The sequence below is a fragment of the Drosophila hydei genome, unplaced genomic scaffold, assembly GCF_003285905.1.
Source record: "Drosophila hydei strain 15085-1641.00,03,60 unplaced genomic scaffold, DhydRS2 tig00000060-arrow-pilon, whole genome shotgun sequence".
Lineage (NCBI taxonomy): Eukaryota > Metazoa > Arthropoda > Insecta > Diptera > Drosophilidae > Drosophila > Drosophila hydei.
This window is the reverse complement of record NW_022045656.1, coordinates 2,121,005-2,147,689: the sequence shown is the minus strand read 5'-3', so window position 1 is coordinate 2,147,689 and position 26,685 is coordinate 2,121,005. Positions and strand designations below refer to the sequence as shown.

Sequence of the window (26,685 nt, the reverse complement as noted above, 5' to 3'; positions counted from 1 at the left end):
TGAGTGTAAATGCGCGTGGCGAAAGCATATTTATTTTCGTTGAGCTGCTTATTTATTTGGCAAATGGTTTTGCATTTGTCAACAACAACAACAACAACAACAACAACAACAATGACAACCAATCCAACCAGAACAGCCCCTTTCGACGTCGTCTCCTCAAGCGTCGGCGACAACTTGCATTTCAATTTAGAGCATTGGACTCCCCATTGGTCAGACCCGAGGACATCCTCAGTCAACACGCTACGAAGCGAAGCTGCTGAGCTGTTGACAAATGCCCGAATTTCCCCCTTCGCGTATTTCATTTAGTTGCCAAGTTTGGTTTAATATTCGCGCACAATTTCGCAGCGATTCTTCAGATTTCTAATTGCGTGTTCAATTTCCAATTTACTGAAAAAAAAGAGTAAAATTGACTGCAAATTAATTTAAGCAAATATAAATAAAATTATAAATAAAAACTATATGATAAATAAAAATAAAGAAATATTTTATTACAGTTTACCAGAAATTGCAAGGATTCTAATCAAAGTAATTTATAAAAAACCTAAGAGAGACACCTGCTTTAAATAATATTAAATTAGTTTTATTATTTTAAATGAAAAAAAAATTAAAAATATTTAAAAAAGTTATATTAAAAAATTAATTATTAATAAAATGTATATATAATAAATAGACTTTATTATTGCAATAGTTTTTTTTGCTTTTGTAATTGGTTTGCTGATTTGAACTTTGTAACTTTAGCACGCTTGATTTATTTTTTTAACTGTGACTAATCAACCAGTTAAAACGGCTTAACACACAAAGTGTGAGCAACTTGAAAAACTTACAGAGTTCTAGTTTTATTTAATGTTTTTCAAACGTTTTTTTTGCTTGAATTCCCCTGAAAATGTACAAATGAAATGAGACACACGCTTTAAATAATATTAAATTAGTTTTCTTCTTTTAAATGAAAAAAAAATTAAAAATATATAAAAAAATTAAAAATATAACATATATATTTGTAAAGTCTAGTTATTGTAATATTTTTGTTTTGTTTTTGTAATCGGTTTGCTGATTTGAACTTTGTAACTTTAGCATGCTTGATTTATTTGTTAACTGTGACTAATCAACTAGTTAACAGGGCCTAACCCACCAAGTGTCTTACAAAGTGACAAAGTTCAAGTTTTATTTAAATTTTACAAACGTTTTTTTGACTTGAATTCCTCTGAAAATGTATGCAACGGGCAGAAGGCGGCGTGGCAGAGCCCATAATGTATATATATTCTGAGCCGATCGAGCCAAGTCCGCTATAGACCTATTATTTTAAATATATACTCATGTATTTCATATGCTGTTTAAGTTTATCATTTTTCGATAAGTCATTTCGCATTTCCTTATTATCGATAGTAATCGAGAATTTAGCTTAGCTTTTTAGAAGCAGCATGAAACTGGGAGACTTTACAGATATTGTATATTTTGGCTACCTGCCGCCTTCCCCAAACTCACAAAAACTTAGTTTAAATACTGGAGACTTCTGTTTTGTGTATATATAAGATATTCTGCAAAGCTTATAGATGACAGCTACTAAATTGTGATCGAGCATAAAGCTAAGTACAATCTGTAGAGAAACAGCAGAAATTGAACTTGTTGAGTTCATATTTTTGTGTCACATCTATACGAGAATATCGACCTCATCAAGAGAGCATAGAAACAAGTATATTCAGCTATATAATACAAAATATTTTAATTATATTGTAATATATGCGCTTGCGTCTTGTTTCCTGTACTCCTATCAAATGGCAATAAAAATATTTTTACTGGCAAAATTGTCTTTTTCCTTTTGGTTGTTGTCTTTTGACGGCTTGAGTGTTGACCAAGCCAAGCAAACGTTGGCGCCGCTTAATGATGCATTAAAGCGTTAACATTAATATAGGCGCGCACACACACACACACATTGATACACTCTTTGTGCTTGCAACACTTGGCGCTTTAATTAAATTTTCGATAATTGCTTGCAGCGAGTGTGGCGAGCAGCGCGTCGACTGTCTGTAACTGGCGACAACTGCAACACAGTGCGACATGAAAATATTTAAGTGGCATTTTTAATTGATTAAAAAATGGCGGCTGCATTGCCACAGCCAGGCAAGGGCGCAGTTGTGGCAGGACCCAGTGGAAGCGCAAGCGGAATTCGGTTGGACATTTCACATTATGGCTAGTTGTTGCGGCGTTTAATTAACAGGCCGTGCAAGCACTTTCTGTCTTTATGTTTTTTCTTCTTCTTTTTTTGATTTTCCTCAATTTTCCGCAGCGACATTTTTAATTTCCTTGAACGCATCGGAAGTGGCGTCAAGCAAACCGGAAGTGGCACCGCACGCAGCAAAGGGCGCACGGCGCATAATTAACTTGTAGGCGGCTACAACTGACAACCTCACCCCGCCCGCCCACCTCGCATTCCAGCTGCCCCCACCTTCCAGCAGCCACTTGTATAAGTTGTGAGTAAAAAGTACCCGGCAACAGCAAAAAACAAGCTGATCTCGAATTGAAAGTGATGCACTAGCAATTACCCTATATATATATAAAAGTTCATGTCATAGTTAACAATCACTTTAGCACTAAGAGATCACATTTTGTATGAAAGATTTTTGATATTACAAGTCAATGCTAAAAGCATAAACCAATGCTGACAAGCAGCTCATTAAAGCTGGTTTTTTTAGAGATTTATTTGCTAGTATAAAAGTTAGCATTAATGATGACATGCACTTTGACAATAACTACACATAAGAGAGATTCCCGCTAAAGAAGTGTTAATATCACTTTAATTTGCAATGGGCTGGCATCTGGAATAGAATTGAAATCAATAAAATCAGACTTAGCTTTTTATCCTGCCTAAATATTATTATATTGAATCCAATTCCTTGCCAATTCGAATTTCTAGTAATGGTGGCTCTTTGTTAGAACCGAACCTTAAACTAAACCTACCTAAAGACAAACGAAATCTTCACTAAGGCCATAAGCTAAGCCTAAAACAGCCTTCTGCTAAGTTAACATACGATTGGCAAGAGGCTTAAGCTGGTAAAAACCTAGACGACAAAGGCCGACTGCCACGCAAAGCTACCCACTTTACAATACGGTATGTTTACAGAATATAAATGAAAAAAAAAATAGAAATAGGAAGTCAACTTTCACTGCGTCTAAACTTGGCCAAGAGAATTGAGAAATGAGCAGACGCCGGCATCACTTGAAACTTTTGCCATAGCTCGAACATAATTATAAAAGTTTCGACAAGCATTTGCCAGGTGGGCAAGCGTTGCCACAAATCTCAACTTGCAACGCACAACGAGCGGAATAGAAACTTGCGACTTGGACAAGAGCCCAAAAATGCCAAAAGCCAAGTTCTAGTTCTAGTTGTTGTTGTTGTTGCTGTTGCTTTTGCCTCTCTTGCTGCTGTGTTAATTAGCCTGCCATTGGCATTTATGCTTAAACACTTAATGAGCTCGTTGAAATCGAGGCTACTCGCCCAATTTAGTCCCTGCTCTTGCGCTAATTGCTTTTGGCCAGCCTACATACAGAGTATGCTTGACGGAATTCTACATATGTAGACATGGCACGGCTACGTATGGCTATTTGTGATTTCTGGCGTGTCATTCAACCAGCCGGAAAATGGCTTATAGCGCTCCCAGTCTGGTTAATAACAAAACCCTGGCTGTCTCTGCCGTTGACAACAACCAACAAACGGGCCAGGAATGTGCAAGCCCTTTCAAAGATGAGTTCTGTATACTCTACAAGAGGAAAGGCTGTATAAGGGTTTTCTATCTGCTTTGGAGCTCAGCTCCCACATTGTCTAGTGGTTAGGATATCCGGCTTTCACCCGGAAGGCCCGGGTTCGATTCCCGGTGTGGGAAACAAGTTTGAAAACTTCATTTTTTTTAAAGTATTACGATGACATTAATTTATTGTATATTCTATATAAAGAGTATCCCTCGATTAAGCAGCCATTAATTGCCTTTTTTTTTAATTTAATATTCTTAAAATCAAAAATTATGTGGACGTAAAAAAAGTTGGATATATGGAAAGGATATTTCTATCTGATCATTTTCACAACTCCCACATTGTCTAGTGGTTAGGATATCCGGCTTTCACCCGGAAGGCCCGGGTTCAATTCCCGGTGTGGGAAGCAGAACCAAAATATATATTTCGGAATATTTTTAATATTTTTTTATGTGCATACATGCATGCCAGGTGAGCTCTATAGACATCATTTTAAGTTCATATCAGCAATTCTTATGTATTAATATGTACCTTAACATACTGGCCAAGTTGCCCCGCCAAGCTGATTTACCCACTTCGTGCTGAGGTAGTTCAACAAAAGAGTTTTCGTATGAGATAGCAAAAAAAAACAAGAGGAGCCACTTAGGCGGCGAGTGTCGCTGGAAATGGAAGCTATGGAACCTATGCTTCAGCGCCAGCTGCGAGTACGCTTTATGTGTTACCTGTGGACCAGCAGCAGCGCTTGGAGGCTGCTTGGACGGGATGTGGGTTGGGTGCTGTTTTCTTATCTCACAAATAGGCATTGTACTCGGCTCGGGTGTGTTTGTGGCTATGTTTTCCTTTGATTTTTCGCATGCACGCATGAAAATTGTTTTCCTTTTGTTTGGAGCACAGCAGCAGCAACAACAGACACAACAACAACTATTACTAAGGCAAAAGGTTGTTGGCAGCGACATAGCCAGGAAACTATGAAGGATTATGGATCTCTCTCCACTGTTGCTCCATCCCAGCTTCTTCCGGTGCTCTAAGTGTATGCTCGATGGGCGTGGCAGGCACCAAAAGGCCGCATAATGACAATGGACCAATGTAAAGGCACAAGAGACAGAGCGAGAGAGAGAGAGAAGGACAAAGGGAGCCCATTCAAATGGGTCACGAAACCGAGCAATGAGCATTAAAGGCGATGAAGGCTTCCAGAGTGGGAGCTGCAGCAGGTGAGACGTGATTGAAAATTGAATGGAGCCAAGGCAGTTGTAGTGGGAGCAGAAGCATGAACAGCAGCCAGAGTAGGGTACGACACTTTCCCGGAAGGATAGAAAGTGCTGTTATCGTTGCATCAGTTTTCCCCACTTCTCATATGAAAAGCCAGCTTAAAATATCGAAGAGAAAGTGCTTGACGCTTGACATGAGACGCATTCAGTCTAATGAAATTTGCATTGAGCAAACTGAGTCAACTATATCTCATCTCATAAAAGACAGCTCAAAATAAATACAGGCTTACTTTGCTCGAGGAATTCACTGAATCGGCCAGCTTATGCAGGCTGCTTTTGAATGGAATTAAGCAATCAACAAGTTATAGTTACCTCTTCCAGCCTTTTAGCCAAACGTTTACCAACCAACTCAGCATCTGTTTGCTTATTGTTATAAATAAAATGAATGCTGAATATGTGCTAATGATTAGTCAATGCTTCCTTCTATATTAGTTGAAAGCATATAATAGCAAGGCATGTATGAGAGAGTCTTGTATTCTTGTATTGTAAATCAAGGTTTGAACAAGCACAAAGTCTGTCTCTCTCTCTGTGGCAGACGTACTACCTCGACGCCCTTTTGCTCCAGAAATACTTTTAATATTGACTTAAAGCTCTTATAACTTCGACTAAACTAATCGTCTTTGGACGAGGCTGTAGCTGCATATTGAGTCAAAATTCGAAACTGAAAATCAATTTTTGTATTTGAAGATTTTCAACCAATCAAATAAACTTGACTTTCATCAATCAAAAATTCTATAGATATATTTAAGCTATTATTAATACGACATATGCAAGAGACATTTTTATTTTATATAACATTTTATAGCCAAAATTTTAGCGTTTCAATATTTTTTTCTAAGTGTATAAGTCAAGAGTTTTTCGCTTTGTATCCTGCCTATATATACATATTTCTCTCTCTCTCTCTTCCTATATATATATATATATATGTATATGTAGAAGTTTGCTTTCTGTTTGTTTTGAAATATTTCACTTTAATAATCAGAATAAGAAACAAGGCTACGTACATTAATTTAAAACTAATTCGAAAACGTTTCATCTTATTGATGGAAGGCCATTAATATTCTCTGATAAACAAAATTGAAATGTCGAATGCTCAGATGATAATACTTTAGCCACAACTGCGAGCACAGCAAACTAAGCTCTGCTTATCTGTCCCGCTTGATTGGAAGCTTTCAAAACACAACTAGGAACGAAGCTAATTCCGAGAGGAGTAAGTGAGGTATTTATTATTATAGTTGGACAATTTATAAGCGCCAAAGAACAAGCATTAAGTTCTGATGCAAATCTCAGGAGCTGAAATCCATATAAAACTTTGTATTTATATGGGCGTGTGCTAGATATGTGGTATGTGTGTGGGTGGGTGGAGCTATACGCAGCGAGCTCAACGAGGGAGACAAACGGCAGCCACTTAAAACTGTCACAAGTTAAAAACCGCAACACTGCAGCAGCAGTTCCATATAAGAAGGATAAGAGGGTATAGAAAAAGGAAGCGACAGGGCGACAGAGGGACACAGAAGCTAGAGGAGAGTTGGCAGTACGGTCTGAAGGACGTGGCAAAAGAAAGACATTATGCGCCGGCATACCGCACAACAATTTCACAGACAATGAATACATTGGCAAAATGAGGCAAGACATGGACGCACACACACACACACACGCGCGCACAGTCAGACAACAAGAATTTAAATAAATGCATGTGCACGAGCTGCCCGCAAAAATAAAAAAAAAATACAAGCAACAAGAAAGAAATCACAACAATTGCTCGGGCGGAGCTGGCGCTGCTGTTGCTGCTCCGGGTTAGCTAGGGGCCAGGCAGGAGTCAGCTGCCATGCCACGCCCCTTTAGACTAGGCGAGGGCGTTGGCAGCGATGACTTTGCATTTTGCATTACTTTTGCTGGCGACTTTGCTTTGAAAGCAGTTTCGAAATTATTGTCTCTCAGCTAACATTGCCAGCGGTGCTGCTGCTGCTGCTGGTGCTGCTGCTGCAGTTGATCCTGCGTGGCCTGCTGGAAATCCAGCTTCTACCCCTACTCCAAGTGCAGCTGCTTGTTGCCAACTTCACCACATTTCAATGTTGCGTGTAGAGTTATTTCAAGTCATTGTTATTGTTAGAGACAGTACCCATTGAAAAGGGTTCGAAAAGGTTGGGTATCTCGACCGATGCAGCAGCCCGAACTTTAAATTACTAGCACTAAATGGATCAATATTAGAATGGTGTTTTAGCAGCACTAGTTGATATCAAAAGCAGTTTATTTACACAGAATTTTGTAAGTAAAACTCAGGCTAAGCTTTCTTATTTAAATTCAAAAAGTCAAAAGCTTGCCAAATGGGCAATTCGTGATTGATTATCCTTGATTGATGTTGATTGTTGATGATTTGAAATTGAATGATGTTGGTGACTTGGATTTTGTGATGATTAGAGGCATTGATTAAAGATGATTAGAGAATAGCGAGTCTTCATTTGGGCTTGTGATAGGTTTTATTAGTAATAGCAGATGCTTGCTGGTAACACTCTTTCTATAAACAGAATAACTAGTTTAATATATAATAGTTATATATTTATATGTTTATATTTATATTTACCTACAGCTCAGTCAATAATATATCTATAAAAAAAATACTTATTGAATAACAATTCGCTTCTTATTGGAATTGTATATTCCATTTGTATATTCTAATTTGAAAATAACTAATTAGATATTTTACGCGCTTTCAATTTTATTTGCAGCAATCTGTGGCAACAAAGGTAAAGGTAAATTTAGAGTATATTTATTAGAGTATATATGAATAATACAGAGTATCATTGAGTCGAACTTGCTTAACTCGAGCATTCAGTGTTGTTGTTGTTGCTGTTGTTGGTGTTGTTGTGGTGTGTGCTTACACTCGCAAATGTCTTATTTATGCTCAGCACTTTTCGCTATCCCAGCGACAACTGCGTTTTTGCTTCATCCTGTGGCTGCAGCAGCACAGATCACAGCAGGTGGGCGGGGCGGGGGCGTAGTTTGAGAGTGGGCGCGGGCGTTGGGTGGATGCCTAACTCCTTAGCATTATATACACTGTTGTGGCTGTGGCGCGTCTCAGTGCCGTCTGCTGTTCTTGTGGCTTCACTTGCAAATGTTGCCCCCACAATCTACTCTGTGTATCCAGCTGTGGGTGTGCGTGTGGGTGGGTGCGTGGGTGTGTGTCTAGTGCTCTACGCCATTTGCATTGACTTGGGTCACGGAGGTAACTTCAGTTTCAGCAGTTAGTTAGCAACTGCGGTCATGTTGCATAATGCTTCACACGCACAACCAACGAAATTATCTCATTTTTATTCGGCCTGTTTGGAAGAGAAAATAACTTTTAGTTACGCCGTAATTGCATACATCCAAACCAGCTAGAGAAGCTTTCAAAACTGAACCAAATAAATATTAAACACCCAACAACAGAGGAATCAATGTTATTCAGCTTCACATTTTATGTATTATTTATATAAATAATATAGAAAATAATTATAATGTAAAACTAAATATATTTATTAAAGATTCAAAAGCTTCTATCATTGTATCTTAAAACCTGGAACGATAAGAAATTTTGTATAATATATGACTTTTAGACTTTCAGATAAATTGAATAAAATTCTTGAATTTTTAAAGAAATATATTCAGTTTCTATATAACGTTACCATGTTATATAATTTCTAAAATTCCTCACTAATTTCAGTTTTCATTTAAAATAAAATAAGAATAATCTAAAAAAAATTTAAGAATATTATTTACTAAACTTTTATTTTCTAAAACTAAAAAAATATTCTTAGCGAAATGTAAACCAGAAATAATATAAGCTGCTATTCTAATAGATTATTTAAAAATTTAAAAAATATAGAGCTAAGATTTATTGGGTCTAATTAAAGGAAATATTAAATATTTAAAAAAAAATTTTAGGTGGACTACAAACTTGAAAACTGTTTTTGTATTTATAATAATAAATATAAGTCTTATAGAGACATTACTAAAATTACTTAAATAATTATTATTATAAATTAAGTATGATATTTTTCCTTGTTCTAATATAGAAATATAAATTTAATTAAATTGAATATATAATAAAATCGAATAAACTTTTATAGTCAAATAATAATAATATAAATTAAAACAAAATGAATGCTATATTTTCTTGGTAGCGCATAGGAAATATCGTTTCGATGGCGCAACTTTTTTGTTGGTGGAGAAGTGTCTAGGAGAGGGTAACAAAAGGCTTGCTGTTATAAGTCGAACTGGTTGCAACTCTGTTTTTTAGCTGCTTTGGCTGCTGCTGCCTTGGCCATACTTCAACTTCGCTCGGTGCTTTTCTTATGCAGAAATCCATTCAAGTTGTTATTGCTGTTGCTTTTGTTGTTCTCGCTTGTTATTTTTGCATAATAGAAAATTGTTTATACGCAAGACTTACAGCTATATGTGTATATATACAAGAGTCTCGGTGCTGGCAGCTTTGTCCCTGTCCAAAACAAAAAGAAGCCTTTTATGCTGCTTATTATGGCTGAAGCACACGCTGACCTGAACGCCAAGCCAGGCCAAGCCAAGAAGAGCGCCGCATATTTATTGTGCATATTTTAGAGACTTTGAAAATGAAACGAAAACGAAAATGAAAACTAAAATATTAAATTGCATTTAAAACGGACGCATAATCACATTAACTGAAAACTGAAAACTGTCATCTCTAACTTAATAAGCAGCCAAGTTGGCCAAGTTGGGCAATGTTGAAGCTGAGCGGAGTGGTGAGGTAACGAAGCCTAGGCTTGAGCCGTGCAGCATGGCACGTTATAGAATTTAACAAAATTATTTAAAATTCCGCAACTTTGGCTGTTGCAAAAAGTGGGCCAACAGCAAAAAACTTTGCAGCATAGCAGCTAGGGACAACAAGTGCAACAGCAGCAACAGCAACAGCAACAACTTCAGTTCGCAGTCCAAGGGTCAGTTTTGCGAGTAACTTTTAAATTAACCCTAATTCCAACAGCAGCAACAACAAATTGATGTATATATATTTATTTATTTATATATATATATATATGTAGTTAATGTACAAAAGTTTACAATATTCTTGCGCATTTTTCAACTTTAACAATTTATTAAATGGGTCAAAAGCCACTAAAACTTCATTTATCATTGCATGAGCAGGCAACACGCCCACTATGCAACATTCAACGTCCCCTCGGCCGTCATGTCCCTATATATTTAGCTGACGCGCAGCACTCGGTACAATTATTGCTGGCTATGTCGTTATACCCTGTACTCAGCATCTTACAGGATATGCGCTGAATCTTCCGCCTGTATGATACAAACGAGTCTAAAGTGTACAAATAACTTTAGATTCGTTTGGCAAAGAACAATCAAAGGATCACCTCCTTAATATACATATATTATATAGATTTCATCATTTAAACTAGACCTCTATAAATCTATATGAGTATGTAGATAACTTCAGTCGATAAATCTATTCAATAGCATTTTAAATATTCGAAGATTATTTCTATAATCTTTTTACACCTTTCAAACTTCTTCAAATGTTTCCAGAGTATTATGTGCTTTTCATACTTAATGGAACCAAATAATTTTCAATATAAATTTTTTTTTCCGGGGGTAATTCTATTTACTGGGTATGCACAAATTCGGCCACACCCGATGGGCAGTCCAACTTGTTGGTCGCGTTAAAATGCCAACAAATCGCAGAGACGAATGAGCTCAGCAACTTGAAGTGTTTCCGGTATGCCGCAGCAATTTTTTTCGCCTGCATTCCGGCTAGTAGCACCTACCCACTCGAGCTCGCCCACTTGTCCGGCGCGCCAGCGAGCAACCCCACCACCTGCCACCACCAAGGAATGCACAAAGAAAATACACGGCACAAGTTTGTCGAGCCAAAACAAGCGCGCAGTTGGAAAAAAAAATGCCAAGAATTATACAATTTATTAGCACACTGAGAACCGAGTGCAGGACGAGTATCAAAACCGGGGACTGATGGGGATAATAGAATTTTAAATATGCATGCACGCCCAGTTCTGTATTTTTTTTTTTTAATTTCAAAGTTCAACTCGACTGCCGCTGAGAAGTCTATTAAAAATTAAACATCACGTGGGGCATTTTTATTTTACGTAATGTATAGAGTAGTTGTACGTAAGTTGGAAGTTGAGTGCCCGCATTCACAATGGGGTTACTTCTGGACAAAACGAAAAGAAGGAGCAGGTCAAAGCCTTGATAATTATTGTCCAGCATATTTCAAATTACATAATTACTAGAGTATGATAGGCCATTGCAATTGCACATTAAAAAAAACTCGAATTGAAAATATACAAATTTCAAATATTGATATAAACGAAAGATTTAAAACTCATCTGTAATATATGTAATTTCTTTCATTTATATATTCGTTCCATTAAGTATTTCTTAAAGAAACGTTTTGAAATCTGTATATTTTAAACACTAATAATCTTTAAACGAACGTTATAATTATTTAAAAATAAATTCAGCAGTTGCTAAAGTGCGCTGAAAACTGAGCAGAGCTTTAAGAGCTTTATCGTTGAGCTTTAACGAAACTGTGGCGGTCGGATAATCCGAACATACCTAACGAAGCACAGTCTATATAAAACAAACAGTCTGGCAGCGCACCCCCATAGCCGACATTCAAATGAGAAAAAACAGCTTGGCAGCACCAATTAAGTGAAAAATTAAGTGAAACAAACCATCATTTAACTTAAATATTCAATTTTAAAGCACAATGCGCACATTACAAACTTAATAAAGACAAACAAGGTTGGGCTAGACAAATGAAGCAAGTGTGCCTTTAGTTAGAAAAAACAACCAATTTGTGGCGGCAAGCCGATAGTTTAAGCTGCATGTACCTTGAAGCTGGCTGCGTTGAGGCATTCATTTGGCGCAATAAATTTAAAACCACATCAGATTATTGCTAATATTTTATTTTTATCGCTAATCATATTATCGTACAAATAAGGCATATGTATTCTATGTCGAGACTTTAAAAATCTAATGCATAATTGCAAAAATCACATTTGTTAAATTAACAGAAATTGAGTTCAAAATATTTGTTTTTGGTGATATATAGGAGTTGCTGAGGAACACTGGAAAGGCACTAAGATTACTGCTACGAGGTACTCCAACGTAATTAGAAGCTACGCATAATACTAGCTAACAAATTATGGAATCTTTGAGTCCTGTTTAAAAACTAAATAAAAAAGAATCCTATGCTTAGGCATTTTCTACATTGCGCTGCAGTGGGCGATTCTCAACCAGCGGTTCCAGTGGCAGCAGCTTGACCGTCTTGTAGCCACGATCGCGTTTCAGCCAGAGCCAATTGTTACCATTGAAGTAGTCCTCGATGTGTTCCAGACTACGACCCTTTGTCTCCGGCTGGAACAGGCACATGAATACTGTCAGCAGAAAGCTGGAGGCGGCAAACACAAGGAAGACTCCGCGCATTTTCAGAAACGCCTGGAGCGCCGGAAAGCCCTTGGCAAAGATAAAAAGAGCCACATTCATCGAGGCAAATACTCCGCCAGCCGTGCGCCCACGAATACGTGCGGGAAACAGTTCCCCGATCATGATGCCCGGCATTACCATCAAAGCCGTATTAAACACTATGTAACCGAGGAGGCAGCCACCAGCCACGAGCACATCGTAAGGCATCTTGGGCTGATCCATACGTATATACATAAACACACTTAGAGCCAGGCAGAAGACGCCCGAGCCAATGCCCGAGAGGATCATGATGAGACGTCGGCGCACAAAGATCAAGATACCACAGAAGATCATGCAGCAGACCACCCGCACAGCCGCTGTCCAAATGGCCGCCTGCTTCGTATCGAAGTCAGCTCCGAACTCAGACACGATGTCAATGGCATAGAAGATCACGATGAAGGTGCCGGAGAACATTTGCAGCAGCGAGAAGACAACCACAATGAACAGCGGCTTAATGGCCACACGCTGGCAGCAGAGCTTAAAGATGTTCTCATTCGTGTTGGTCGTAGCGCGCTCCTTCTCCAAGCGAACCTTCATATCGTTCAGCTCCTTCTGGGCGGTGATCTCGCTGCCACGCAGAAAAGTGAGCGCCTGCAGCGCCCGCTTATCGTGTCGATTGCGCAGAAGCCAAGCTGGTGTCTCCGGTATGAAGTAAATGGAGATGACAGCCAAAGCAGGTAAGATATTGGCACACCAAGCCACGTCGCGCCAGTACAGAACGGTGCCCAGCGAATAGACGAGCAGAATGCCACAGGAATAGGCCACATACGGAGCGCCAATGAGCAGACTGCGCAGATTGGGCTCAGCTGTTTCGGCTATGTACACCTGATTGGGAAGAAAGATTAATTGGATTTATGAAAATTTTAGTACTTTCTGGTAAATATCAGAAGAATGTAGAAGAGCTTATGGGATGTATCCTCTTCTAGATGTCAATGATAAAGAATAAGCTATAAGCGAACCAAGCGAGGATCAAATTTGCAGCTTTCAATTTTCCTTCAGTTTTCTGCTAAAATTATTGTTTTTTCAGCACCAAAAATCTAGTCAAAATATTATAAATTTGCACTTTTGGTATATATCGAACACCTGAAGTATTAGGGCTATATGCTATACGGCTTCGGATTCTGATCCAGCGCGCTTAAAAAATTATGTTGCAGTTTTATTTAATTTTCAATGACTCAACCTGTTTTTTCTGCATAACGTTTGCAGGATATGATGAGGGACAATGACAGATGCTCTCTTTAGTGGCCGACCTAGTTTTGATCTATAGCTTTCATGACATAATGTGCATTGGCTAGCGAAGCAGGACAATTATCATATAATGATTACCCACAACAAGCATCATAAACGACTATGAAATAGTTTATCCATGTTGCCTTGTTCCTTTGCATTTTCTTCCGAGTTATAGCAGAGTATGATCTATTGAGTGACGCAAGTGCGAGACTTCCTGACAAAGGAACTAGGTCAAACGTACTGCCTGTGATAGAAAGCCATATCATGTTCATTATAATGAGTTAACTTCAATTGATAAACGAGAATTCTATTTCAATTTGGGGACTAAGTTCAATCGATTGTTTCCGAATCAATCACTTTACTCAGTCCGCAGTAACTAGTTTTACATTCATAATCATAATCTATAGTTTCGTCTAGTCATTGACAGCTGAATAGGTCAATCAAAATGATATTTAAAATCTAGGTGTAGAGCTCAATTGAATGAATGAATCGCTAATTATGAATTGAAGCTCAATATGAATGGCACGACTCGACTGATAACTGATAAAACACGGCCGAGAAGCCTCTCTTAATAGGTCAAACTAACTGTCAGCTGCTTCGCTGGGAATCGAAAACTAGACGCAAGTGCTATTTACTATCGCCTACTTTCATAACAGCAGTAACTATTAAATCATGTAGTTGCCACAACTAGGCGAGCTGAGCTCGTGACTAATTCCTGGAAGTAGAGAATGCGCAACCCACCTTGACCTCGCACAAGTTCTCGAGAAGTCCACAAACGACAAAAGCTTTCCCTTAATGGTGGAGCAGCCGCTCTCTGTGGTGTATAAACAACAATTTGATCAAGCTGAATGGCAAACAGGGTCACAAAAATATCAAGCAGCTATATCAACATAATCTGAAGCTTAATCATAAAATCATAAATCTTCAGCCACTGCCGCAGACGACAATTAATGAAATACTTTTTCGAGGCACACGCGCAACAAGTTTTTGTTTGGGGGCGCAACCACCCCCGCTCGGTCCATGCCTGCGCCCAGCTGGCAACAACAAACTTATTATAGACTAAGGTCAAGAATCCGGAACTTGATGTTGTGTGTGCGGAAAGCGATTTGCTAATGCAAATGGACTGCGACGCATTTGGAAGACGCTTTCGTTATCATTTTGGCCGCTTGATAAGTCATGGACATATCCATAAGATAAATAAACAAATGCCGGCTGTGCGAAAATTGAGCTGCTCACTTAGACGAGTCACAGAGACAGGGCAGAGAGAGCGAGACGTCGTATTATGGATTAACATACGACACAATAGAGCACTCGATTGTAGTCGGAACAATGGAATTAAGTGAGCAGTTGACAGGCAGCTGACAGCCGACAAGCGACAAGCGACAGCCGGCAGCTGTGTTTTGCTTTTTTGTCACATACTTGTCTGCGGCGTTTGCAGCACAACAATTCCTGCTGGGGTATCAGGGCTGTGGACTTATGCCATATGCATGTGTATTAATCTGGTTAATGTGTCAAGTGAATGAACTTTGCGATGTTGGCATTGGTCAGCCTTTATTACCTGACCGGGTCCACCCAGAATTCCAGTCGCAAAGCCGCAGAGGAAACGCGCAAATATCAAAGCCTTCACCGAGTTCGACATAGCCATTGTGCTCCAGCCCAGGAACAGGGGTATTACCGATACCAGCAGCGTCTTGCGACGGCCCAAGTAATCGGCCAGTGGTCCAGAGATTAGCGAGCCAAACGGCGTGGCCAAGCTGTGTACGCTGGCTGTGAAGAGTAAAGAAGGTGTAAACACAGATGAAATATAGTTAACATATAATTAGATCAATTAGAGTGCGATCAAAAATCATTAGCTGAAAACTATTTTCAATTAAATTAAATTGCCTTTTTGTATATTTACTATTTTTTTAATTATTTGCAAAGTCATAAAAATTCCTTAACTGCAGCGAAATAAATTCATTATTTTAAGTTTCATCAAGCTATCATAATGATTTCACTGACTACAGCTGAAAAGTCTTTGTATTGTTTAGAAGAAACTAAAAAGTTTTAATTTATTTGTCCTTAGAACTTCAGTACTGCTACTAAGAGAGTTTATATATATATTATATATATTATTATATTATATATTTAATATATAGATAGACAAATAGAAAAGGAAACAAAAGTGAATGGAATATCGAATATCCATTGTATTTGACTTTGATATACGATTAAGGGTATTCAACTGATAGATAGATACCTTTAACCAAAGATATACCTATTTAGCACTATATATTTAGCTCTATTATCGTAAGTGCAATATTACCTATCCAAGATCCAGTGCTAACATCTATGGGCACCTCCGTCGAATTCAAGCTGAGCTGCGGCAACAGAACCGCTGAGTAGCCAATGGGCATGCCACATCCAGCAGAGAGCAAAAGAACAGCGCAAGTGGATAGAATCTGTTTGGAGATAAAAAGAAATATCAATTCAAAATTATTCAAATAGTATATAGACAGACAAGCATATAGAATATATAAAAATACAAGCTCAAAATATAGAGAATATTTATGGAAATAAAAGCCGTATTTAGCGAGGCTGCAAACTGATTTGAACTTGAAGCGATTTTAAATGTTTTATGAAGACATTGGAAAAGCAATTAAGAATGTTATAAAAGCCAATTCAGAAAAATCTAAAATCAAAATGAGGAGTATTCCAAATTTATGTATGTTTCATGAGAGTTTTTATATACTAAATAGGATCGGCCAGGCATATGGGAGGAATCCATTTTATCACCAGCTATTTGGATTATTGACTACAATGTATAAAGAGCAAACCCGAGCTCAGTTGAATAAATAAGTCTAATAAAATGCTATATTAAATGAATACAAAATAATAATAGATGTATGGATCTATAAATAGATGCAACTTTAAATGATTCTTAAGATGCCAAAGAAACGTCAAATGAAGCAGAAGAAAACTTTATTGATTCATTATACATATCTGTATGCATTGATATATATATCTATCAAAACTAAGAGCATATGAAGCTACAGTTCATTATTAGAGATATGGAGCCAATAACTGCAATTGACACTTAATTGAATGGGGAAGCGACTTTGTTGCAAGTTTATGTCGATTTGATTGGAAGACGAGCAATTGGCGGCAATTGAAGTTGCGACACGTTGCAATTAAAGCAGCGATTGACATGCAACTGACCCGCTTTCCACTTGAGGTATCAATAGTGATAAACGATCTATGCCGGAGAAACAAAACACACTTGTTCTGCATGTCTGCGTGCCTGTCATTCAAATCTGCCAGAAAGCAATCGAATATGCACTCTCGTAGGCATTCAGCATTCATTTGTGACGTCGAATTTCATTCGCCTTAATTTACGTCACATGTCTTCCACATGGGCTCCGTGTCATATTTATATTTATATCTTATCATTGTGTCCTTCACAATTAGCTTGTGCGAAACATCGTCATGGCTAGTAATTGGCGTAATTGGTTAAGAGATAGAAGAGAAAAGCTAGAAGCGGTTTGGCCTTGACTTCGCAAACTCTTTTCCAAGATGTGGTGAAACACCTAAAGTACTCCTCTTATTAATATTTAATCAGGCATAGCTTCCATTCGCTATGCCTGATTAGATATTAATTTACTCTTTAAATATACATTGTAAGATTTAAGGGCTTTAGAGGCTGTTCACTATGTTAGGCTGAGGTCACAGAAAGAGCAAGAGAGAGGGAGAAGTGAATGACGGGGAAGACCTTGCAATCTAGAATGATTGATCTGCAGAAAGAGAATGCTAGGGTAGGGTAGGTAGATAGATACAGCCATGGTGAGGGAGAAAAATCTGAGAGTAAGAAAGAGATAGATTTACATAGATGAAAAGAGACAGGGAGAGAGAGAGTTCAACCCTAAATGATTGAATTGTTGCTTGAATTGACAATAAGAGCCCAAAGAGTGATAAAGAGGGAGAGAGAGAGGGAGGAAAATAGTAGATGGGACAGAGAGACAGACAAAGGGAAAAGAAGCACGAAATAGTTCAATAACAAATTATTCAAATATAAAGCTAAACTCAATCAAGTTCGATGATAAATCTAAGAGAGAAAGAGATAGATATAGCTGAACCGAAAATGATTAAATTACTGCTTGACTCACAAGTCAGCTCCAAATAGTTTTCATAGTTATAAATATTATATAATGGACTGATATCTGCAATCAATTGATTTATGATTCCCTGCGACTGCGTGTGATTATAAATAGTTTGATTGATTTATGGTTTTTTGGAGTGGAAACAGCGGCATTTCGGCTTCACTGTAATGCTGTCAACTTTGATGGACATCTGAACATTTTTACTACGAAGGGGCTTAATTGGCACCTGAAATCTGTTCTTTTCTGTCTGTATTTGTTTTTGTTATTTATTTGCAGCTATTAAACAGGCATCTGTCTGTTTTAGTGACTGACTAGAACAGGTGCAATTTGCTAGAATGCGCAGCTATTTAACTCCTTGACTGGATTATCGCAATGCCCACGTGAACTCTTTGAGCTGCTTAAGTTGCTGTACCTCAAACCAGCTGCTGCTGCTGCAACACCTACTCCTATTGCTGCTGCTGCTGCTGCTGACAACAGCAAAGCTGTTCAATTCAACTGAATTTCATTTTCAAGGACAGCCCATAAAAGTTGCTATAAAGCAGAGCACCGAAAGAGCGCGACTCTCTCTTAAAGTTAATCATCCTGAGAGAGCTTAAAGCTTTTGCAAGTTGTTTGAAGAAGAGGTAAATCGGCTCCCAAACCTGTTTTTCTTGGAAGCAAGCATATTTTTTTCGTTTTTTTTCATAGTATTTATTGTACCTGATTAATCATGCCTCGACGATTGGCCGCATCGTAATCCTGCTCATCGATGGTCGACAATTTGCGCACCTTGTGCGACGACATCGACATCGGCATCGACATGGACATCGACATGGACATGGGCACTTTGCACTGGAACTCCGAGCCAGGCACCATATGATATGCCATCTTCTGTGGCACGATTTTGCTGTACTCCTCATCCCTGCGTCGAGAAAGATAAATGAAACAATAATAACAATTAAATAGTTGACAAATCAATTGAGACTGCAATTCGTTGTCATTGTGATGTCATCTGACATCACAGATACAACTCGTGAAATGGTTTTATTGGCATGCTGTGTCTTTAATAGGATCATAAAAGCATTCCAGCTGCTGTCCCAGAATATGGCAAAGGATATTATTGAAAGCGGCGCAAGCAGCTAATAAACCTAAATTGAATATTTTTCATTTTTCAATGTCACGAATTTATTTGATTTTATTTTTATTTTTATTTTAATTTAAATTTTAATTGGGTTTACATTTTCATTTAAAATCGAATATTTTACAGTTGTTATTGCTATATTTAATTATCACACATAACACACTCAAATCAAAGTTCAGGTAACACAATTATAATATTTTATATTAGTTCTCCACAAACAACAGCCAGTTCGATAAGCAATTTAAGTTAAAGCGTATTTTAACTGGTTTAAATGTCATTCAACTGCAGTTCGAGCAGTCGACACTTGCTAAGCCATCAAACAGGACAACCTACAATAGCAAAGCTCCGCACGAAAGGAGCCTCCTCTAGCGACTTGCAAACAAAGCTTTAAAAAATGCAGCAAACATTTTGTTGACCTACACTCAAGGGTAATGAATTCGAAGAACTTTACGACTTAACTTGAATGAATTGATAGCAAAGTGAGTTCGCAAAGCTTGCCAAAGGATGCACTGAGAACTTACAAATAATTTTGATCGAGATCAGATCTGTTCTTATGCAAGACTCCAGATTGGAGAATCAGCTCGTTATACTTAGGCTTAGGCAATTAGGTAATTTAGGTATATAAGACTAAGATATTTAATAATAAAATCAGTCAAATCTTGAATACTTAAAATCTCTCGCAACAATTCACTTGTGCATCAATATTTTCTATTTTCCCTTCTCATCATTTCATCCTCTCCCTCAATCAGTAACTCCTCAAATGATATACATACGTTGCTTAAGTCTAATCTAATTATTATCGATAAATATCGATGTTACGCATCACTAGTTAATAATAAATATTACTAAATAAATATAAATTAATAACCAGAATTAAAATTTATACAATTTATGTTCTTATGTTCCTCAGCAATCTTTTCCTATAATAATATATTATTTCAGTATTCTAGACTTGGAATATTATTTCCCATTTTATTTTTGAGTTTTATATCATCTGGATTGTAAATCAGGGTAAATTCTAGTTGTAAGTATTTGCTTAGGTGACTCAGATGCAATGCAGCAACAAAAAGCCAGGCAATAGCTGCCAGACACAATTAGCCAACTCGGCGTACGGTGCGTATACGTCACAAGCTCAAAAGCCATGTGACGGAATTTTGGTTTTGTTGTTTTTATTTTATTTCGTTTGTCTTATTTACTTTTTTTTGGTTGATAAGCAAAAAAAAACACAAATGCCATGCGGCGCCACAGCCAAAAGACAACAACAAAAGTGAACCCAAAAAAAAACAATAACAATTTTAGCGGCATTTCGCAGCGCGTTTTGTTTTCTGTTTTTTGGGCACGTTTTTTTGTTCGATTTGCCTAATTGGCTGTCACATTTTTTTTTAATTTATCGCTATTTGTTTTTGTTTGCGTTTTGTAATTATTTTGCTTGGCGAAAATAATTATTATCAACAATATTTTTGTTATTGTTTTTTTTGTGTTTCATTTTGTTGCATTGTTTTGGCTGAACAGCTGCGTGTGATGCGAATAACTTTTGGTTGCCAAGGCGAAGCCAAAACTAACCTTGATTCACCTGTTTTCTTTACTACACGAATTGCTTTAGCTGTCCATCATGAATGATAAGGAAGCGCGTGTGACACACTTCGCTAAGACTCTCTTCGAGTATACTTGAAATGCTTGTGAATTTATTTCTACCAGGAATTGGGTACTTTTCTACTGTTTATGAACGCCTGATCGGCACGATGTCAATAACACTGTCACAAATTATTCATTCGACTTTACGAAATTTAAGCATTTAAATAAATAAAATTGGAAACAAATTGTACTGAGGAATGAGGCAAGCAACAAATTATTGTTGTTAAGAGGATTTAAATTCTGAAACAAAGTGTTTCGCCGAAGGGGCCAATAGGCTCCAATCTTGAACCTTGAGCACATTTATAGCATTGACCGAGCCAAATAAACGACTAAGCGTGAATTGCATATAAAAGATTATAGAAAATAAACAAAGCCACGTCAAATTCCCAAATACTTGTGTTATCAATAGAGGTGCAGAGTTATGTTTCGGTGAAACATTGAGGAAGTGCTGATAAAGAAAACAGTTCAATGTTCCAATTTAGCTCAATGACAATGTTGAAGTTGATACAATGGATTAGAGAGGATCTGCTTGCTGGAAACAAGTAAATGGCACAAGCTGCAAATTTAAGAATCACACGATGTTAATCAATCAACAGCGTGATTGATGTCAATGGGAAAGCTGGAAGCGAAGTGTTTCAAGTGTGAATCGAACAAGTTTCTGTGTTGACCACACCAATTAGACAATTGATAAAAGACGAACATTTATATACATATCATTTTTGGACATATTGAGATATTTACAGTAGTCAAACTTCAGCTGTTTTGCGGCTTGCCAAACTAATTGAACCAATTACGCAGCCATCAAAAAATATGCGAGCGCAGACCAACTGTAAATATATATGCCGCGATATACATGTGTACCTTCATAATTAATTTATATATACAATGGAAGCGCATTGATTTCATAGTCATTAGCGCCTCGCTGCTGCTGTTCCTGTAGCTGTTGTTGTTGTCATGGCGGCCATACACGGCGTATGCGTAATTAAATTGCACAGCTCGCTGCCCAAAGGCCTACACTGATAAGATAACTGCTGTGCAGCGTGGGAATTTGTACAACATTATTTATAAGTGTATATTTATGTGTGTATATATAAAGCAGTTTGATAGTAGATACTCGAACTCGCCGTATCGCACTAATTAACAACTTCAAATTCATTTGTTAATTACTAAAGCAAACGAGGCAGCGTAAACTAGAATTGTATCCAATTAGATGTTTCTGTTTTGCAGATATTATTTTACAGTCTTTGGGAGTTGCTTACACATTTTCAGATCGATCAATATAAATTGAAAACTAATCGGCCGAAAGCCATATCCAATTAGGAATATAATTTCACAATGTTTTGCAATGCATTCGAGTTGTTATCAATCAGAAAAATTTCCTTTATTTTCCAATTACGAGTGACTTAAACTGGAATTTTTAGCAAATTTTTTCAATTGGCGCCAGCGACAATAATTTCTATCAATTTGAATTGATTTGACAGCGTGTTAGATCACCAAACAGTCTATCTATAGATGATGATCTTTGCTCAATCGCGAATAGCTGCTATCGCCTTATAGACACCCTCAGCTTTTTAGCGAGATTAAAAATCAATATGAAAATCTTTTCAAATCAAAATAATCAAAGTTCCCCAAATATCATTTTTCGTTTATATTGCTTTCGTAGCTTTCTAAGTGAATTATAGAATCTACAAAAATCCTTGAAAATCATTAAGAAAAACATATATTTATGAATTCAATGAAATTTAAAATAATTTAGAAATTATTTTAAATAACAAATGATATATATTTATATAGCAAAAGGAATATATCTTACATGTAACAAAAGACTCCACACGGGTACCAACCAGCAGAAAGTCTATACTCAAAACTTCTACTTAAACATCTGCTACAATAAACCAATTATTTATTAACATTGATACGACTTACATATGATAATAAATGGTATACAGAATATATATATTTGCCTAAGCTGACATGCCTTAGTCTACCAATTGTACCTATTGTAACACATTCTTGATTCTAATTTTATACTAAAAAACCTCCAGTCAAAACCTAATTATTAAATTCATAAAAAGTCAAATATATTACACTTATTATTATATTGCACTTAATATACAAAAAAAAGTCTAGATGGCTTTGACCTGCTCATAGTCTTATTTGTATTAGATAATAAATATAATAAATAAATATATTTTATAACCAAATGATAGATATCAAATCTTGATGGATGATAGACAGTTGTACTTTTATTAAACAACAAATAGACAAATTTGTATTATCGAAAGTCATCGTTGATCAGAGTCGAAACACATGGCATAACTAACCTGACAACAAACTGAAAAAACTGCTCTTGATGGTGTTTACTTTTGTTCGCATAATTGATTTTCGAAACTGCTGCTCCATGAATTGACATATATATTTGTATAATACTTATCATAATAAATAATATTGATAGTACTTTTGTATGCTTTAAAATGTGCTAATGCCTTTTGAATAAGATTTCAACTGGTATTGAGAAACATTCGCCTTATTACCGAAGGCAAAGGTATATATTTTATATACAATTTCATTCAGCAAGAGAAATACTTTTCTTTCAAATTGTGCAAATACATCGGAATACATATAAAGTAAATATTTATATAATTTTACATGAACAGCACTTCATCAAAAAAATCAGTCTGGAACTCAAATCTTGAGTTTCACAGAAAATGTATCTCATGTAAACAGATCCCGCAGATAACTGTCTCAATATCTGCTCAAGTGATGCAAAGTATAGCTCAAGGAAATCTTTCAATCTCCACTCACGATTTTTTATAGTCAACAATTTCTATTTATAGCTGCATTTCTCATGTGCTGTTTCGCTGCAATTGATTGTCTTGTTTCCACAGAATAGATACAAATATCTTATCTGGTTGTCCCATAACAATTTACACTCAACTACTTGTTGCTATCAGCTATCAGTGAACAAATCGACAATGTCAAACTCTAGATTAGGCAATAATTATAAAGTAATCAATTGATCAAAATCTACTATGCATAGATTTGCTCCCAGTCTAGACAGATTATTCAAATGTTTTGTATATTTTGAATTATTTATATATTTTTTGTTACATTTTGAACAGACTCATCAGCATATGGCTGTGTTATCAGCAGCTCAAAGCATTTACAGTGAGCGCTGACTAAGCAAAACTGGTCGGTCGAGTACCCTAAAACTGAGATCTTTTTTCAATGTGAAATGAAAAAAAGTTATTGTCAGACACGGCTTAAAGTCTATTTAGTTGAATATGCTGAGCAGACTGGGGCAAACAGTTGTCTGTTCACTTTTTTTGTGTTTTGTGAAAATAATTTCTTGTAATTGTTGTTGTAAATCGCCTTTCACATTTACCTTTCGTTGCTCATTTTGTAATTAATTTAGTCAGAACACGCAAAACGCAATTGCAAAATTTTATATAACTCGATGATTTTCCCGAGTCAGAGTCAGAGTCAGAGTCACAGTCAGAGACTTAATTTAATGCGCTACTTAAAGACACATTCGATGTTAACATTAAATATAAACGCAGACACTTAACACACACACTCGCAAATACTACACATACACACGCACAGAGAGGGATACACACAGCAATGTAAATAACACGCGCTGCTAATGTAAACACGCCGCGATCTCACGTCGATTTCTTTTGCTGCCAAACTGCGAACTGACTTCAAAATTTTTGCAAAGGCGGCTTTATATTTATGAGCGTCGAGTCGGTCGTCCAATTGGTCGATTTACACGCACACAAGCAAAAAAATACGAGGGCAGTGCGAAAATTTGCAAGTGGAAGTAGTCTGAGTGTCATCTGAATTGAATGAATGTACTTAAATTTAAATACATGTCCAGTCCCATACAAACTTTGACTTGAGTTGTATATGATATATTTTAGATCAAAATATATATTCTTTACATATTTTCTATAAAAGTTGAAAGATATTATGGCTATTCTCTGCACCCAATTATTTAAGTTCCATATAAGTAAGTTAGTTATATATGTTATTCAGTTCAATTCATTTAAATGTATAATTACATTAAGACTTCTGTGACATCCCTCGCATGCAGCGAAAAAAGTTCCGGTTAGCATTTGTGATATGGCAAACTCACGCTCTCTGTCTCGCTCTTTCTCTCGCTGTCTCGTGTTGTTTCACGCTCTGTCTTCGGCTCTTGTATTTATAAAATGCTTAGCCGGCAAACACTTGATCAGCTGTTCAAAGCGAAAAGAGAAATATCAATGCTCTTAGCATACAGAACTCTTAAGTAGCGCTCTCTGAATATCGGCTTGCTTCTGAGGTTTGTGTACGAGCTAAAAGCTTCCCTTCACAATTTAAAGATCATAGTTCAAATGCGAGAATGCTTTTATAACCAATTCAAATGCATATTTAATTAATAATAATAACAATAAAACACATATAGCAGTCAATGTCGGACATTTTATTACAAAATCCCATCAAAAAGCTTAAAGGACGTGAAAATTAAACAGTTCGTATAACCTTACATATGAGTATTGATATATCAGCTATAAAGTCTGCCCACAATTGCCAACAATTATCCCTCAATAGTCAGCCTTAGTTATGTCTGCCAACCAGCTGCTGCTGCTCCCCCTTTTCGCAGAGCTTTTTAATGCCTTGTTAACGGCCTGTCAAGGTTTTCTTTCCATGCGAAGCTCTTTTAGCTGCGACACAATCGGAAATGTTGCCGAAGGGCCAACAGAAGCTGAATTGAAAAAGCTTTTCATTCATAACCTTGCACAACAACAACAAAAACAACAATAATAAGAAGCATAGCAGTAAAGTAAGCTAATGCAGCCAGCAAATGTTTTACACCGATTCCCTTTTGATTCATTCTATGAAATTATTAACGGTATGCTTATTATTATATTTTAATTTTTGTTTCTGTAGCCGTTAGTTGCTTTGTAATTTTTATTACGCCCGTTGGTGCCTCGTTTATAATCGCCTTATAGTTTTACCCTAACGAACGGCTGTTCCTGGTAGTTGCTGATGTTGCTTCCTCTTCTTCTTTCACTGGTTTCGCCTGCGCCTACGCAGCAAACGAAGAGGACTGCGTAGTCGGATGCCTACTGTTTCCGTTAGCTTCTAAGCTTCAGCACATGTCTCTGCACACAGCGACAGAGCAGCAGAGCGAAAGAGTGAAACAACGCAGCATCTCACTCACTAAAGCTAACGGTTGTCGCTGCCAGCGTCGTCGTCAACGTCGCCTTCAGTGTCTAGGTCGAGGTAGCAGCAAAGGCGGCAGCGGCAGCCACAGCGACAACGACAGCTTTTTGTACTTTATTTGAAGGTGTCAATGTGTGTTGGGGCGTACATTTCTGTGGGTGGGTATGAGTTTGTATATGTGTGTATGTTAGTTGAAATGAAGGTCACCCACACTGCCAAAAACACGCTTACATGCGTTTTTCATATGGCCAAATTGTTTCATGGACTAGTTGAATGGCAGCGCATGCTGAGCGTAGAGGCAAAGAGATGGAAAGAGAAAGAGAAAGCTGGCGAGGATTGAAAGAGTGCGAAGCTAAAAATATGTTTATATATATATGTGTGTGTCTAAGCTAAAACAGAAAGCTGCATTAATTATCCTTGTTAATGGCTGTCAAATAAACTCGAGTTAGTTTGGAACGTCCTCTGATGCTTATTTAGACAGCCCACTTTTTGCCTAACTGTGTTCGCCCACAAAAATATGCAACAAATCCTGAACAGACACACATGCACACACACACATAATTAAGCGAATAAATATTCAAGGATCCAATTTACAATAGGGCACATACTCGCACACACACACACTGACGCCTACGGAGCAAAAGCAAAAGCAAAAGCTTTGAATGCTGCCTCTGCCGAAAATTGCGGCGCAAGTTAATCAAATTGTAAATCAAACGCAGCTGCAACGCCGGCGTCGCTGCCAGCAGCACTGCTATAAAATATACACTTTATGGTAAAGGGCGCGCGCGCGCTTGCCAAAAGCTCTTTTGCGCTCACGCAAAAGCTTCGCTCTGTG

The 26,685-nt window shown here is 37.2% G+C and overlaps 1 protein-coding gene and 2 non-coding genes across 3 annotated transcripts; 2 read left to right on the top strand and 1 right to left on the bottom strand.

Annotated features, from left to right (window-relative positions):
* The first annotated feature begins 3,806 nt into the window (after nucleotides 1-3,806).
* Nucleotides 3,807-3,878, top strand: Trnae-uuc. The gene has a single exon. It is a non-coding gene; the product is annotated as a tRNA-Glu (tRNA).
* A 200-nt stretch (nucleotides 3,879-4,078) lies between these two features.
* On the top strand, nucleotides 4,079-4,150 carry Trnae-uuc. Its single transcript has one exon. It is a non-coding gene; the product is annotated as a tRNA-Glu (tRNA).
* Nucleotides 4,151-11,975: 7,825 nt separating this feature from the next.
* Nucleotides 11,976-24,329, bottom strand: LOC111592116 (facilitated trehalose transporter Tret1-2 homolog). Its single transcript, XM_023304147.2, has 5 exons — nucleotides 24,028-24,329; nucleotides 18,587-18,788; nucleotides 16,057-16,192; nucleotides 15,310-15,518; nucleotides 11,976-13,346 (listed from the first exon to the last, which is right to left on the bottom strand). The coding sequence occupies exons 1-5, from the start codon at nucleotides 24,039-24,041 to the stop codon at nucleotides 12,252-12,254; spliced, it is 1,656 nt and encodes a 551-aa protein (XP_023159915.2). The 5' UTR covers nucleotides 24,042-24,329; the 3' UTR covers nucleotides 11,976-12,251.
* Between the last annotated feature and the right edge of the window lie 2,356 nt (nucleotides 24,330-26,685).

Bases quoted from the DNA above. Each gene is read 5' to 3' on its own strand.
- LOC111592116 (XM_023304147.2), bottom strand. The intron at 16,193-18,586 runs GTACAATAAATA...ATCTCCAAACAG, and splicing joins GTCGAGGCATGATTAATCAG to ATTCTATCCACTTGCGCTGT. The intron at 15,519-16,056 runs GTAATATTGCAC...TACTCTTCACAG, and splicing joins TAGCACTGGATCTTGGATAG to CCAGCGTACACAGCTTGGCC.